General features: G+C 51.5%; 1 protein-coding gene across 1 annotated transcript in view; it reads left to right on the top strand.

Moving 5' to 3' along the window:
- TIMM44 (translocase of inner mitochondrial membrane 44 homolog (yeast)) overlaps positions 1-9466 on the top strand; it is a 17507-nt gene extending 8041 nt beyond the window's left edge. The window contains exons 7-12 of the mRNA XM_010004498.1: positions 704-796; positions 1063-1187; positions 3134-3184; positions 4794-4883; positions 6432-6542; positions 9340-9466. Of these exons, the coding sequence (XP_010002800.1) occupies positions 704-796; positions 1063-1187; positions 3134-3184; positions 4794-4883; positions 6432-6542; positions 9340-9459 (590 nt within the window). The 3' untranslated portion in view covers positions 9460-9466. The remainder of the gene's footprint in view (positions 1-703; positions 797-1062; positions 1188-3133; positions 3185-4793; positions 4884-6431; positions 6543-9339) is intronic.
- The last annotated feature ends 7418 nt before the right edge of the window (positions 9467-16884 follow it).

Below are 16884 nucleotides of genomic sequence, written 5' to 3'. Positions count from 1 at the left end.
TGCTCCAAGCCCCATCCAACCTGCCCTTCAACACTGCCAGGGATGGGGCAGCCACAGCTTCCCTGGGCAACCTGGGCCAGGCTCTCACCACCCTCACACTCCACAATTCCCTCCTCATGTCTCACCTCAATCTCCCTCTGTCAGTTTTCATCCATCCCCCCTTGTCCTCTCCCTCCCTGCCCTTGTCCCAAGTCCCTCCCCAGCTTTCCTGGAGCCCTTTCAGGCCCTGGAAGGTGCTCTAAGGTCTCCCTGGAGCCTTCTCTTCTCCAGGCTGAACCCCCCAACACTCCCAGCCTGGCTCCAGAGCGGAGCTGCTCCAGGCCTTGGATCACCTCTGTGGCCTCCTCTGGACTCTCTCCAGGAGCTTCATGTCCAAAGTCCCTCCCCAGGGAGGAATCAAGGGCTGTGATCAGGCTGTTCCTGATGTAAGCAAGTCTAGTCCATTTTCTGTCTGGAAATAGACATAGATGGTCCAGAGTTTCTGGCAGCTGAACTCAGAGAAACACTCATTCCCCTGGTGACAGTGACCGGCAGTTCCGGACATTGCGGGAAGATGAGGAAAAAAGGAGCTGTTGGAGTTGAAACTTTGTTAAACAACCTAGAGATCTGGCAGGTTTGATCTGCCACCCGTTGTTCCCTGGTTCAGGGGTGTGGGGGGAGGGAGGGCAGTGCTGCTCAGCTCTCTCCTCTCCTGTCCCTCCAGGGTTCTTTGAGATGAAGATGAAGTATGATGAGAGCGACAACGCCTTCATCCGCGCCTCCAGGGCTGTCACAGACAAAGTCACCGACTTAATAGGTGAGTTTTCACCCTGGGTCCTAAGAACTGGCAATGCTGGTTGTCCTTCCTGTCACTGACCTTTGGGACAGATCCTGGAGCTTTGTTACTTTGCCTGGATCATTATTCAGTGGCTGAAAAGTGCAGCGACAAGTGCTTGGGTGACACCCAAGTCTTGGTTGTTCCCGGGTGACTCCTCCTTCCTTCTGATGGATCCCCCAGAGGTCTTCCTCTTGTTTTCTGGTGACAGCTGCTTTTGCCACTGTCTCAGGGAATCTTTTCCTTAGGTGGATTGTTCTCAAAGACAGAAATGTCTGAAGTTCTGACAGAGATACTCAAGGTGGACCCATCCTTTGACAAAGACCGGTTTTTGAAGCAGTGTGAGCGGGACATCATCCCCAATGTCTTGGAGGTAAAAGGGGGTGGGATAGGGTACAATGCATTTGTATTATTGTTTCCTTTTCTGATAACCAGATTGTTCTCTCACTTTTCCAATGTTAAAATGAAAAGATGGGACAGTATTTGCTCCTCAGGCATCCAGCTTTGCACAGAACCTGAGATAACTCGGGGCAAAAGAAGTTGGATCCCACAGAACAATGTGGGTTGAAGCCACATTTCAGGGTTTAATAGATCAGCTCTTTTTTTCTGGCCTCAAAAGCAAACTAACAGTTCTCTCCCATGAGGATTGATATAAGCATAGAATCTCAGATTGGTTTGGGTTGGAAGGACCTTCAAGATCATCTAGTTCCAACCCCCTGCATGGGCAGGGACACCTCCCACCAGCCCAGGTTGCTCCAAGCCCCATCCAACCTGCCCTTCAACACTGCCAGGGATGGGGCAGCCACAGCTTCCCTGGGCAACCTGGGCCAGGCTCTCACCACCCTCACACTCCACAATTCCCTCCTCATGTCTCACCTCAATCTCCCTCTGCCACTTTTCATCCATCCCCCCTTGTCCTCTCCCTCCCTGCCCTTGTCCCAAGTCCCTCCCCAGCTTTCCTGGAGCCCCTTCAGGCACTGGGAGCTTCAGAGGGATCAAACTGCAGTAGGTGAAGGAACAGTACTGGGCAAATGATGATATCAAATATTGATAAGGGAAGGAATGTACTCTGTTCTACTGGCTTCTAAATGGCCTGTAACTGCTTGGGAAGAACACCAGATCATGACAAATGGTTAAGTGAAAGTATTTCTGGCACTAGTCAGGGGAGTATGTGGAACTTAATGTTTTTAGAGACTAAAGTATAAAACCACTCAAAGGACAGCACTGGTGAGGGATGTGATCTCCAGGATAAATGGATAGAGCTCCTCTCACTGTGACAGGATGTCAGAAAAGACAGAGTGGAAGCAGGGGATTGGAAGAAAGACAGAAGAGATTGTTCTGAGAGATTGGAATGAGCCTGGGAACACCAAGGCTTGAAGAGATAAATGCTGAGAGAGAGCAGAGTGTTATTTCCTCACCCCACAAACCAGTGCAGTGAGTGATCACATCTCAAATCCACCTCTGCTTATACACATGGGGAGATATTTCTGCTACCCTAGGCAGGAGGGAGCATTTTAGGGTGAATAAAAACTGATGTGATGCTCACAGATTCATTCCCACTGCTGCAGGGTTGGGTTTTGTCACTGCTGCCTTGGGTGACTGACTTGTTTGTCAGATGTGTGGCTGGAACTGTTGAGTTGGCAGTGAAATAAGAGCTGTCATGGTGAATCTGCCTTCCCAAAGGTGCCCTGTCACTAAAACCAGCTGCAAAAAATGGGCTCTGGACTCTCAGAGAATCAATTTTTCAAAGGAGAGGTGTGTTTTTTTTTCCAACTATAACAGCCACCTTCCAGCTGCCACCAAGCATGAAGATTTATAGGCATTTCTGTTGCAAAACACCCTGCCAGGTGTGAAGTGACTTGATTTTGAAGCCTTCTACATTCCCAGCATCTGGCTGGTTAGGACTTCCAGGTGTTTATTACACAGTGCTTGAAAGAGAAAGCTTGCCAGGTGTTGCAGCATGATCCTTCTGCTCATTTTTGTGCTCTTGACTTTTTCACAGACCTGAAAGCTTGTAGATCTCCTCCTGGTTTGTAGTCCTGGGAGATCCCACCTCCCAGGGTATCTGGGCAGGGTGTATTCTGCTGAGTTTTTGGACAAGAAGGTTTAAGATAGGTTTTATTTTGAATTACCAGATGATTAATGTACATCTGGCTCAGTGTTCTTACTGCTTTACTGCTTTGAAGCTCTTCCCTTTCTTCAGGGTTTCACAAACTGGAAGATTTCAAGGAATTTTACTGCTGGAAGTGCTGAGCATTTCAACTCTCATCTAGGATGTGCTTTCAAATGTTCATCTTTCATTTGATTTTTCTCTTCTAGGCCCTGATGTCTGGAGAGCTTGATATCCTCAAAGATTGGTGCTATGAAGCAGTAAGTAGAGCTACTCAAAACATCTGGAAAGGTGATGATTTTCCCCTGGAATGGGGTATTTTGTGCTTTCTTGGCCTTGTCCTGCCGTTGTATTAAGATGTTTCTTACCTGCTTCCCCACCCAACATCTTCATGCTCTAAACCACACTGGATTTGTGGGATGGTTTGGATGGGCTTTAGTGGAAGCAGATATGGGGTGAGATGGTGCAGAGACATCTGAGCTCACCCCAAAACAGTGAAGCTTTTCTGTTTATGGACTTGAGTTGTCCCTGGAGCTTCTACTGCAGTGTCCCCCAAAATAATCCTGGCAGATCCAAAGCTGGTTCTGCAGCCTGGACAGTCTCACTGCACAACATTGGGTTTTGGTTTGTTGTACAAAAATGGGGTGGGGTTGTTGTTTTTTTTTACTGGAATAGGTTTTTAGGATTGAATCCACTTGAAACAGGGAATATGAATTGGATGTCATTCCATTATTGTATTATTGTCCACTTAATTAATGAAGGCAGATCCTTTCCTGGCAACATGGATGGATGTTTGTTCTGCTTTTCACTCTGCTCCAAAATCATAGAATCATGGGCTGGTTTGGGTGTGAAGGGACCTTAAAAATCATCCAGTTCCAACCACCTGGATGGGCAGGAACACCTCCCACCAGCCCAGGTTGCTCCAAGCCCCATCCAGTGGGAAATGACACCATCTAATTCCTCTCCAGTCATGAGAGGGAAGCAGCAGATTCACTTCATTTTCTCAAACAAAAAGCAAACCCTTCTCACCTAGTTGGAGTTATAAATGAAGCTCCTCAATCCAGAACAATCTGTAAAATAAGGCAGGGGAAGAAAATGAAAGTGGCTGCTCATGTGAATCCAGGAGGTAAAAACCCTTGGGTGGGATCAGGTGGGAAGTGTGTGATACTGGTCAGTGAAGTGTTGGAATAAAACCAGTAAAGCAAGAAATGATTCCAGTGGCAGGTAGAGGAACAGGCTTAGAGGTTGTGTCTCTGTCCTCAGGACTCCAGCTTCCCTCTAGTCACTTTGTAGTGAGTTCTGGAGACTATTTACATATAAATGCTTGTGATGAAGGTAAGAAGATCCTTGCTGGGGTGGGGGGTGGTTGTGGTGCCTCCTGTGCTTGGGCCCTGCCAGGAGTGTGAGGAGGAGAGAGATTCACTATCCCCAACAACAAACACTTGGTGCATAAATAATGGAGCATATGTGCATGTGTGGAAGAGGAGCCAGGAAATGCTGGTTTGCCTCCAGGCTCTGGCTGGGTGGGAGGAGAAGATCTTGGTGGCCAGGCTGGTGCTCCTTGTCTGCTGTCAAGTCAGAGGCACAAAGGGCCTCGGTGCGCTCCGGGTACACGCTCGGTTGGGAGGGGTGGATCTTCTGGCCAGGGGAGGTGGGATTTTTTGGGGAGAATTTTTTGCTGTGAAGCCCAGGGAATTTGATGGGCCTGTTTGATGCTTTGCCAGGCACCTGTTCAGCAGTTTTGCAACAGAAAGAATGGCTTGGATTGTTCTATTTTGGTGGTTCTTACTAAGCAGCGACTCCTTTTTTTTTCTTCCCTCCGTGACAGAACAAATTCAAACCTGTAACCAAGTTTGTTGCTTCATTTAGACTTTCAGCCAACTGGCTCATCCAATCCAACAAGCCAAAGCCCTGGGGCTCCAGTTCCACTCCAGGATCCTGGATATTGACAACATTGATGTGAGTGGTCTGTTCTGCATCTCAATGTGGGGGATGAATTAGAAACCTGGGACCTGAGGAGGGGTTTTCTTCTTTGCTCTGACCCCTCTTTGCCTCCTGCTGCTCTGGTGCTTGGTTTTCTGTTGGCAGAGGAGCAGATCACCCTGCTGAAAGGGGAGCTGGTGGGACAAGTTCACTGCTGTGTCACCAGGACTAAATCACAGCCTTGGGGTTTGTCCCCTCTCTGCCAGGACACCTCGGTCTTATTCATAGAATCAGGGAATGGTTTCGGTGTGAAGGGACCTTAAAGACCATCTAGATCCAACCCCCTGCATGGGCAGGGACACCTCCCACCAGCCCAGGTTGCTCCAAGCCCCATCCAACCTGCCCTTCAACACTGCCAGGGATGGGGCAGCCACAGCTTCCCTGGGCAACCTGGGCCAGGCTCTCACCACCCTCACACTCCACAATTCCCTCCTCATGTCTCACCTCAATCTCCCTCTCCCACTTTTCATCCATCCCCCTTGTCCTCTCCCTCCTTGTCCAAAGATTTTTGGGATCATAGTACTAGAAAAACAAAGCAATTCCAGTCTGGAAGTCTTGGTGCCTCTCAGGGATGCAGCCCAGTCACCCACAGCGTCACCCACCTTCTTGAAACCCTCAGTCCCAGTCATGTTGTCCTGTTCCTGATGATGTTCTCTGCCTGATGATGGCAGAGAAACCCTTTGCTGTGGGAAAGGGTCTGACAAAAAGCTGTGAGGTCTTTCATGATTCTTTATTATCTTTATTATGATTCTTTATCCCATTTTATTATGGGATAAAATGCAAGGTTTTTGGAACAGTGTCAAACAGAAGAATATAATCACTCCACTAATGATGAGATGGTGTGATTACCTCTTTGGGTAGCACAGCCAGGAACTTCAAAGTTACTCCAGAGCAAGTTACTAACATGTTTTGTTGTTGTTTTTTTTAAGAGTCCAATTTTAGGAAGCAAAACTTAATTTTCCTTTCCTCTTTGCATTTCACTTCTTCAGATATTTAAGGGAATCATCTTAGATTAGAGAAACAAATCCTGTCAATCAAAAGGTTCTCACCTTGAAGCCTTTCTGGTCCTGAGTTTTTATCTAGTTCAGTACAACTTCATGTCAAATATTCACTTAAAAGCAAGAAAAAAACACTTGAAACTGATGCAGTTTCCTCAGAAAAACGTTGGGTTTTTTTTTTAAGAGCAGGTTTGTCTTTTATTTTTAGTTTCTGATTTGGAACTGATGGAACAGAACTTGTGTTTCCCAGATGTTTAGACTTGGAGAAATGAGGAAAACTTGCAGAACAGATTTGGGAAAGCTTTTCAGTACAGGGAGAGGGGTTTTTTTGGGGGGGAGGGGGTGGGAAATGATTTGCAGTTAGATCTGTATGAACAGAGCAGGTAGAATTGGGTTAAAATGCAGTTCAGGGAGAGGATGGGGTTGTTAGCAATGTCCAACCCTGGAAGTTGTATGAAATACTGGATTATTTTCCAGGAATCTGCAGAAATGGTCTGTTTTCTAATGGCATTTTCCTCCTTTGCAGCTGGCCATGGGGAAGATGATGGAGCAGGGACCAGTGTTGATCATCACTTTCCAGGCTCAGGTCGTGATGGTGATAAAGAACCAGCAGGGGGAGGTGGTGGAAGGGGATCCGGTAAGTGGTGCCACATGTTCCCGGGATTCCCTGGGGTTTTAGGGATTTCCTGGGGTGTGCCTGGAGTCAGGGGTGTCCCCACAAACTGAACTGACTGGTGCTCTCCATTCCTCTCAGACTCTCGAAGTGTTAGAGCCCATTCATTGAGAATGATCATAATTGAGGGGCTGGGAGAGTTGGGGTGTTGAGCCTGGAGAAGAGAAGGCTCCAGGGAGACCTTAGAGCAGCTTCCAGGGCCTGAAGGGGCTCCAGGAAAGCTGGGGAGGGACTTGGGACAAGGGCAGGGAGGGAGAGGACAAGGGGGGATGGATGAAAACTGGCAGAGGGAGATTGAGGGGAGACATGAGGAGGGAATTGTGGAGTGTGAGGGTGGTGAGAGCCTGGCCCAGGTTGCCCAGGGAAGCTGTGGCTGCCCCATCCCTGGCAGTGTTGAAGGGCAGGTTGGATGGGGCTTGGAGCAACCTGGGCTGGTGGGAGGTGTCCCTGCCCATGCAGGGGGTGGGACTGGATGATCTTGAAGGTCCCTTCCAACCCAAACCAGTCTGGGATTCTATGACTTCTCCTGTATCCAGTTGTCTTAAATGCTGCATGTGGAAGAGATGATTTGTGGAGAGGCTGTGGTGAGTGATGCTGACCTGAGCCTGTCAGATGTGACCACAGAACATCCCTGTGACCACAGTTGGTGACACAGCAGCTGGAGGAGGCACTTTCTGAAGAGCTTTATCCTCATGTGCTGTGCACCCCAGACAGCTCTGGCTTCCTTTGTGTCTGTGTAATATTTAAGTCCCTTAATGATACATAAAGAGGGACACTGTCAGATGCCTGGAGCTGGCAGTTTCCAGCAGAATTCCATTAAAATTAATACAAGCATTTAAGAAATATTGGCTTTTTGCAACCTTTCCCTTCAGCCCAGACTGTGAGCTTACCCAAAAATTAAAAAAACAAGGCACTAATTTTAATGATGGGGCCCATCTGGGCTGATTTACAGCCTGTCAGGTTGACTTCAGGGGGGGGCAAGAGCTGATCCAGTGATTTCTTGCACTAAATGCCTGCATTCCTGGAAGATAGATATTGATGGGATCATTATTGAGCAGGATATCAAAGTCTGTTTGCTGTCTGATTGCTCAGGAGCAGCAATAAATCAGGGAGAGGCATGAAAATTCTCCTTTGGGAGCAAAAATGCAGCTTTAATCAAATGTCAGGCTGGTTGGTGGGAACTGCTGAGCTGCTCCTGGGGGGTAGTGAAGAAGTGACCTTCTAGGAGAGGAAGAGGAGCCTGATTTGGGAGACTGAATAGAGAGAATATCATAGAATCTCAGACTGGTTTGGGTTGGAAGGACCTTGAAGATCATCTAGATCCAACCCTGCATGGGCAGGGACACCTCCCACCAGCCCAGGTTGCTCCAAGCCCCATCCAACCTGCCCTTCAACACTGCCAGGGATGGGGCAGCCACAGCTTCCCTGGGCAACCTGGGCCAGGCTCTCACCTCCCTCACACTCCACAATTCCCTCCTCATGTCTCACCTCAATCTCCCTCTGCCACTTTTCATCCATCCCCCCTTGTCCTCTCCCTCCCTGTCCTTGTCCCAAGTCCCTCCCCAGCTTTCCTGGAGCCCCTTCAGGCCCTGGAAGCTGCTCTAAGGTCTCCCTGGAGCCTTCTCTTCTCCAGGCTGACCCCCCCAACTCTCCCAGCCTGTCTCCATAGGGGCAGAATTTCTCCAGGCCTTCTGCTTCCTCTTCAGCTTGTACTTGGTGTTTGATGCTCAGGAGAGACCTGTATCACTGTGGCTACTCCAGCAAGATCCAGGCTGTCCTGAGCAGGCTGGTTGTGTTGTTTCCCAACTCTTGTCCCCTCTGCTGTTCCTCCTGATCCATCCCACACATCTGCACCACTCCCAGTTTTCACTCCCCTTTTAGCCTTTCTCAGCAGAGCTGAGACAAGTGAAATCTTCTGAAACACTGAGCAAGAAAGAAAATAGCTTTATGATATGTGGTGTTTCTAAAGCATTAGTGTTCTAATCACTGCTCTGGTACAGAAAGTCTCCCCCCTGACGTTGAGATGCATAAATTATCATCCAGAAAGGTGCCCAGAGTCCATCAGAAACCTGGTGGTGAAGTGCACATCTGGGAGCTGAGCCAACTCACAGCCTGATCCCTCAGTGATGCTTCTCATCTGAGGGAAACACTCCCCTCTCTGTGCTTCATGGCTCAGTGAGCAAATCCAAATAACCTCTGGTTTTTGCAGGGTGGATCCGTGACACTGAGGCAGGTCTGGGCTCCTGGCCCTGCTGGGCAGTGTCACCTCCTGGGAGAGGCAGAGATTTTGTCCCAGGGAGCTGCAGTGACTCTTAGAATCATGGAAGGGTTTGGGTTGGAAGGGACCTTGAAGATCATCTAGATCCAACCCCCTGCATGGGCAGGGACACCTCCCACCAGCCCAGGTTGCTCCAAGCCCCATCCAACCTGCCCTTCAACACTGCCAGGGATGGGGCAGCCACAGCTTCCCTGGGCAGCCTGGGCCAGGCTCTCACCACCCTCACACTCCACAATTCCCTCCTCATGTCTCACCTCACCCTCCCTCTGCCACTTTTCATCCATCCCCCCTTGTCCTCTCCCTCCCTGCCCTTGTCCCAAGTCCCTCCCCAGCTTTCCTGGAGCCCCTTCAGGCCCTGGAACCTTAAGAGTCAAATCCCCAGAGCAGTTTGTGGAGGAGCTGTGGAGCAGGTTCCCAGCAGCTTGGATCTAGGAGGGCTTTGACCATCCTGCCCACTCTTTAACTCCAGGTTTTTCCTTCCAGGACAAGGTCCTGAGGATGCTCTACGTGTGGGCCCTTTGCAGAGACCAGGATGAGCTCAACCCCTACGCAGCCTGGAGGCTGTTGGACATTTCCTCCTCCAGCACTGAGCAGGTTCTCTGAGAAGAATCCCACCCAAGGGCTTCCCCATGCTGCCTCTTCAGCAACACCCTCCCTGAACTGGCACCAGCCATGGACCCTGGAGGGGGAAGGAGGCTGGATTGGACCCTTTTCAGCAGAATTCCTTGGTGTGCCCTGGTGATGCCAGTCCCTGCCATCAACTGGACCAGTATCTTATCTGCCTTAGGTGTGGTGTGTTGAACTGTGTGGTGGGTTCCAACCTGAATGGGCTGAGACACCAGCAGCTGTTGGCTCCTTTTTTTGGTTGTTTTTTTTTGGAATGATGGCTGAAAGAGGCTGGTTTGGATCCCTGGTGTTGCCCAGTGATGGACAGAGGTGGGTATTGGAGATGTGACAGGTCCAGTTCCCACCTACTCTCATCCTCTGGTGGCCTCTCAGCATCTCTTAGAAGATCTTAGAGGTGCTTTTGAGGCCTGGTGGTCTTAGTTCACAAATATCTCCTGTCCAAAGTGGCACCATGAAGCCTTCTGTTGCACTTTACCAAACCAAATACAATCAGGACTTGGCATGTGGCTCTTTGTCAGCTTGGAGCAGGGTGAGGATGAGGGGTGGGCATCACCAGGCAGGAGCTCCAGGCTGGTTTCGTGGAGGGGGAAGTTGCTGCCAGTGTTAATATTTATATATTCACAGCTTTGCAGGGGAGATGTTGTTGTTTCTGATGGTCTTTTCATTGTGTCAGCACAAAACTGCATTTCAGGTTCATCTGCTGGGGAGGAGGAGAAAGGCTGGACAGGAGGGAGCAGGGAGGGCACCAGGACAGTGCTCAGGGGTGGGGATGGACACCAGATGGGCTGCAAATGAGTCAATAAAATGCAAGAATGGGTAAAATGTCACCTCTGGTAGCTCAGGTGGTGTGGGAGGTGAGCAAAGAGGGTGCAGGTCACAGAGCTGCTGGTTGCTTCTCCGGGGGGGTTTGGGCTTCAGGGGGGTGGCAGCCCTGGGGGTCCTGGGCTGGGGGGTTTGCAGCTGCCATGTGGACATGGGTTTCTGCTGGGAAGTGGTGGTGAGAGGTCTTTCCTCAGCTGCCTCCTCTTCATGGGAAGTGACTCTGGGGGGGTTGGGTGGGGTGGGAATGGATCATGGGCTGGGAAATCCAAATCAGGGAGCAGGGAGGTGCCCTAACATCATGATTAAAGAGTCATTGCCAGTTCCTCCTCCTCTTGTGAGTGTCCATGTCAGTTGCTTGGAGTGTCAGTGGGATTGTCCACAGCCCTGGGGTGAGATGTTGAACTTCAGCAGCTTTCTCAGAGTGAGGTGATGGGTTCACTCTTGGTTAGGACTTGGACAACAAGTTGCACATCCATACCAAGGTTGCTGCAGACTCCTGGTGGACAAGTGCCTGCATCCAGCTCCTGAGGAAGCAGGACAGGAGATGACCCAGCTGGTTTTGGAGGACACAGACTCAACTTGAGGGAGAAGCTGTGGCTGCCCCATCCCTGGCAGTGTTGAAGGGCAGGTTGGATGGGGCTTGGAGCAACCTGGGCTGGTGGGAGGTGTCCCTGCCCATGCAGGGGTTGGGACTGGATGATCTTCAAGGTCCCTTCCAACCCAACCAGTCTGGGATCCTGTGACTCTATGGGCAGGAACTCCTTCCCTTGGACATTATTTTCCTTTTCTTTCTTCCCTCTTCCCAGCAGACTCAAGATTTTCAGCCCCAGAAAAGCTTCTTCCTCTCCTGAAACCAAATCAGATCACAGCTAATTCACCTTTGTGTGGCATCTCAGGGTATTTAGAAGTTAATGCTTGTTTGGCAGGTCTCCAAAGGTTTCCTTCTAGTTTTCATAGACTTAACTTCAGACAGGCCATTAACTGCAGCACCAGATCTCAATGAGAAGGATGGGTCTAATTTGAGAAGAATGATTCCATTTTTATTCAGTATTATTGTCCCTGAACACAGATATCTCTCCACCAATTCCAAGTAATCCATCTCAGGAGATCCCATGGCTGCCACACCTCTCCACATATTTTACAGGTACCTTTCCACCTTCTGATTTATTTCTCCAGCTCTTCTATCTGCTCACAACATCAGCCAGGAATCTGTGCTTGATAAACCCTCATAAAAAATCTACAAGGGCTGGTAAAAAACAAAGACGACCTTGTTTCTGTCCAGGTTCCTTCTCAACTTGATACATCTTTTAATGTGAGAGGACAAGGGGGGATGGATGGAAACTGGCAGAGGGAGATTGAGGTGAGACATGAGGAGGGAATTGTGGAGTGTGAGGGTGGTGAGAGCCTGGCCCAGGTTGCCCAGGGAAGCTGTGGCTGCCCCATCCCTGGCAGTGTTGAAGGGCAGGTTGGATGGGGCTTGGAGCAGCCTGGGCTGGTGGGAGGTGTCCCTGCCCATGCAGGGGGTGGGACTGGATGATCTTGAAGGTCCCTTCCAACCCAACCTTTCCATGACTCTATCACTGCCCTTGTCCTGCCCCCCCAGATTTGTCTGGCTCAGCTTTCCAGGACACCAGGTTTCTTTCCCTGCTTAGACCTGGAATTTCCCTCACTTTTTCCAGCTTGGAGGCCTCTCATTCTTCCTGGCAGTGTTACCTCCAGGGTGGGATTCTACAAGTCATCTGAAATGAAGTGTTTTACTCCAATCTCTTGTCCTTCCTGAGCACTGGAACATCTTCCCTTTCTTTCCCTGGGAATGAGCACAATGTTCTCACTTTCTGTTGCAAACACCAGCAATAACCACCTTGTTTTTTCATCCCCTCATCTTCTCAGCATATTTCATGCCCCAATTTAGGGATGTGATTAATTTTGACATTAATTAATTAGCAGATCTTGATAGAAAACTCTCCCTTGTGACCCTCAGAGGTGTCTGGTTTGTTGCACTCCCTGTCACCCAGGGAGAAGAATCCTCACTGGAACATTTAGCAGCTGCATTCCCAGAGACCTGGACTTGCAGCAGAGTTTAAGGTGGCATCTCCAGGTACTTCAGGTGCTGCCTGTTTCTGGTGGTGACAGGTGGTCCCTTTTGAGCCTGTGGTTGATGTTGTGCACTGGAAGAGTCTGGAGGTTCTTCTGGCCTGTTTACTCTTGGTCCATGCTCTCCCACTCTTTTGGGTCTCCCTCCTTCTCCCTTCCTCTTCCTCCTTCCTCCTCCTTTCTCCTCCTTTCTCCTCCTTTCTCCTCCTTTCTCCTCCTTTCTCCTCCTTTCTCCTCCTTTCTCCTTCTTTCTCCTCCTTCCTTCTTCCTCCTTCCCTTCTTCCTCCTTCCCTTCTTTCTCCTCCCTTCCTCCTCCTCCTTCCTCCTTCTTTCTCCTCCTCCCTTCCTCCTTCTCCTTCCTTCTTCCTTTCTTCTCCTTCCTTCCTCCTCCTTCCTTCTTCCTCCCTTCCTTCTCCTTCCTTCTTTTTCCTTCCTTCTCCTTCTTTCTCCTTCTTTCTCCATCTTTCTCTTTCTTTCTCCTTCTTTCTCCTTCTTTCTCTTTCCTCCTCCTTCCTCCTCTTCCCTCCTCCTTCCTTCCTTCTCCTTCCTCCTCCTTCCTCCTCCTCCTCCCCAGGGTTTCTAAGGCTGGAGTTCCCTCAGGGCTGCACAAACACCATGAACAGGCCACCATGGCCTCTCTCCCACCCATGGAACCCAACTCCACTGTCCTGGCTCCCTGTCCCACACATCACATGTGACATCTTCCTCCTCACACCCTCCTGGGGGCAAACCAGGGACCTGTGCTTGTGCCCCAGCAATGTGCCAGAAACCTGGGCAAAGAACTGGAGAACCTGGGATGAGGGAACATCCTGGAGCCCAGCCTGGGAAGCCTGCATGGAAGGGGCAGCAGAGCAGGTCAGGCCAGGCTGGAGAGGTTTCTTTTTCACTTTGCTGTCCACAATGTTCTAAATTCAGGTCCTGTCTGGACTTGGAGACTGTTTGGAGGCCAGAGGGCAGGGTGGCTGCCAGCAGAGGAGGGGTGAGGGGGGTGAGATGGCTCCATGGGGAGAGACACCTCCAGCAGACAGCCCTGAGCTGGGGCTCTGCTCTGTGCTCACCCTCGGGGCAAGAAGGGAGGGGAAAATCCCTGGGGAAAGGGGGTCGATGGGGCAACCACCTTCCCCATGTTGGAGCCCGTGTCTGCCTGGAGAAGCTGGGAGACCCTCAGGGGTCTCTGCCCCCCTTGATGCCATCTGGGTGAGGAACCATCTGCAGGGTTTGTCTCCACAGGAGGGTCTGGGGGGGTCTCGTCAGGGCTGGGACCCCCGTGTGTGGCACAGGGACAAGGATGTGGGGCCACTTCACTTGGGAACTCGCCTGCTGGTGAGTCCTGGGGTGAGCTGGGGTGGGAGGGTCAGAGAGGACATGAGCTCCTGATACCTTCCTGGGGTCTCTTTTTTTGTGGGAGCTGTTGCAAACCTGAGGAGTTGGTGGCAGGCACTGCCCACCCAGGTGTCAGAGAATCCCAGACTGGTTTGGGTTGGAAGGGACCTTCAAGCTCATCCAGTCCCAACCCCCTGCATGGGCAGGGACACCTCCCACCAGCCCAGGTTGCTCCAAGCCCCATCCAACCTGCCCTTCAACACTGCCAGGGATGGGGCAGCCACAGCTTCCCTGGGCAACCTGGGCCAGGCTCTCACCACCCTCACACTCCACAATTCCCTCCTCATGTCTCACCTCAATCTCCCTCTGCCACTTTTCATCCATCCCCCCTTGTCCTCTCCCTCCCTGCCCTTGTCCCAAGTCCCTCCCCAGCTTTCCTGGAGCCCCTTCAGGCACTGGAAGCTGCTCTAAGGTCTCCCTGGAGCCTTCTCTTCTCCAGGCTGAACCCCCCAACTCTCCCAGCCTGGCTCCAGAGCAGAGCTGCTCCAGCCCTCCCATCATCTCTGTGGCCTCCTCTGGACTCAACCCAACAAGCTCCATGGCCTTGTCTGAGCTTCATGAGCAGAAGGAGGTGGTTCCTGATGTTTCAGGGGGTTTCAAGTCTCTCAGATGGCAGAGTCACCCCTGGGACTCCTGGGTGGCACCAGCAGCACAACCCAGACATGAAGCATCATTAAAAAAAACAGCCACACTCCGACTGTCAGCTCTGAGTTACAGCCTGGGCAGCAGCTGCAGATGCCATCAGCAATTTACTTTCCAAAGGGAAAGTGCTCAGGGCTTCCAAACAGCACGTCCATGGATGGGAAAGTGTCTCCAGGCAGGTGCCCAAAACCAAAACCATCCAGAGAGAGCAGATCTAGTGCCCAAGCAGCTCAGAACACGTGGCTGAACATCCCCCAGCTGGTACCTCTCAGCAACCTGACACGAAAAGCTTGGAGAGACCTTTGGGAAAGCTCTGCAGGATTTCCTAGGAGGGTTGGAAGAGACTTTGGGAATCCCACCAGGAGGCAGGATCCAGCAAGTCTGTTTTCCTCCTTCCAAGCCATCGTGTGATTTTGGTGTTGCTGCTTTTCAGAGCAACTTTTCCTGACTGTAGCTGCAGAGATGGAGACCTCAGGTTTGTTTTGTCCTTCATCTCCAGCTTCTCTTTCCCAGGAATGCTCTCCAAGGAGGTGCTTGGTTTGGTTTTTTTTCAAATGCCTTTCATTCATTCTCCTCCTGCTGCTGCAATGTTGGTAACTGCAACTGGTTGATGGGATTTGCATCTATTTTAAAAGAGAAGGACATCCCAAAATACCTCAATATTTACAAGGCAAACGCAGCAGAAAAGGGATGAAACCATTTTCTGAACACCCTGGGAACACCCCAGGACTGGGAGAGGATCCTTCCTCCCAAGGGGATGTTTCCTTTTGGTTGAGGTGAGATCCAAACCTCCTGACAAAGCTCCAATCCTGGTCTGGAATGACTCAAGAACCACCTGGGCAGGAGCAGCTTCTCCATCAGATGTTTCCATTGCCCTGGTGAAACATGGGGACCAACCCTGGTCTGTGTCTTCCTCTCATCCCACCTCCCTCTGTCTCTGGGGTGGGTTCTTCAGACAATCATGGGATGGTTTGGGTTGGAAAGGACCTTAAAGATCATCCAGTCCCACCCCCTGCATGGGCAGGGACACCTCCCACCAGCCCAGGTTGCTCCAAGCCCCATCCAACCTGCCCTTCAACACTGCCAGGGATGGGGCAGCCACAGCTTCCCTGGGCAACCTGGGCCAGGCTCTCACCCCCCTCACACTCCACAATTCCCTCCTCATGTCTCACCTCATCTCCCTCTGCCAGTTTTCATCCATCCCCCCTTGTCCTCTCCCTCCCTGCCCTTGTCCCAAGTCCCTCCCCAGCTTTCCTGGAGCCCCCCAAGTCTATTCTCCAACCACCACTGATTTGGAGCCCCCCGGGTGGGGCTGCAGAGCCCAGCCCTGATGGAAGGATGAGCTCCCACTGTCTCTATTGACACCAGCACGTCTGATTGCCCTGGTAACATCTTGCATCCTCTGACACCAGCTCCTGTAGCCATGGAGACACAGAAACTGTGCACAGCAACACTTCTCCAGGGTTATTTTTCCTCTTTTTCCCCCCCCCCACTCTCAGATCCTGGCAGCCTCCCCGGGCGGGTGATGAGTCGGGTGCTCCCACGGTTCTCTGAAGGAAATATCCAAGTGGTGAATGTTTCTGTGGCGTGGGGAGAAGCATCTTCATGGGTCTGGAGTGAGAGGACAAGGGGGGGTGGATTAAAACTGGAAGAGGGCTGGAGCAGCTCTGCTCTGGAGCCAGGCTGGGAGAGTTGGGGTGTTCAGCCTGGAGAAGAGAAGGCTCCAGGGAGACCTTAGAGCAGCTTCCAGGGCCTGAAGGGGCTCCAGGAAAGCTGGGGAGGGACTTGGGACAAGGGCAGGGAGGGAGAGGACAAGGGGGGATGGATGAAAAGTGGCAGAGGGAGATTGAGGTGAGACATGAGGAGGGAATTGTGGAGTGTGAGGGTGGTGAGAGCCTGGCCCAGGTTGCCCAGGGAAGCTGTGGCTGCCCCATCCCTGGCAGTGTTGAAGGGCAGGTTGGATGGGGCTTGGAGCAACCTGGGCTGGTGGGAGGTGTCCCTGCCCATGCAGGGGGTGGGACTGGATGATCTTGAAGGTCCCTTCCAACCCAAACCAGTCAGGGACTCTGTGATGCTCTGCACCCTGAGCACCCTCTGCCCACCCAGCCCAGCTCTGGGTGTCACCCCCGGGCGCCTCTTCCCACCTATTAACTCTCCCCAACAAACCTCTGCCCCAGGTTGTGCTTTGACACACGTAGCAGCTTCTCTCTCCTGGCTGCCCATCCTGCCAGGGCAGGAGGAGCTGGGGGGGTCACATCAGGTGGGGGCTCAGCTGAGTGGGACCTGCATCCATCCATGATCCGAGGGGGAACCAGCACCAACGTTTCCCAAGGCTCGTGCCAGCTCTGCACCCCAACCAGTCCCCCAAGAGCTGCAGAGGGTTTTCCAAGGATCTTCCTGGTCCTGCCCGTGGCAGGGACGGGGGTTCAGGCTCCCCAGGTCCCAGCAGGATGGTTTCTC

This window comes from Chaetura pelagica, unplaced genomic scaffold, assembly GCF_000747805.2.
Source record: "Chaetura pelagica isolate M959 unplaced genomic scaffold, ChaPel_1.0 scaffold439, whole genome shotgun sequence".
Lineage (NCBI taxonomy): Eukaryota > Metazoa > Chordata > Aves > Apodiformes > Apodidae > Chaetura > Chaetura pelagica.
The sequence above is the reverse complement of the archived record's forward strand: the minus strand, read 5'-3'. Positions and strand labels throughout refer to the sequence as shown.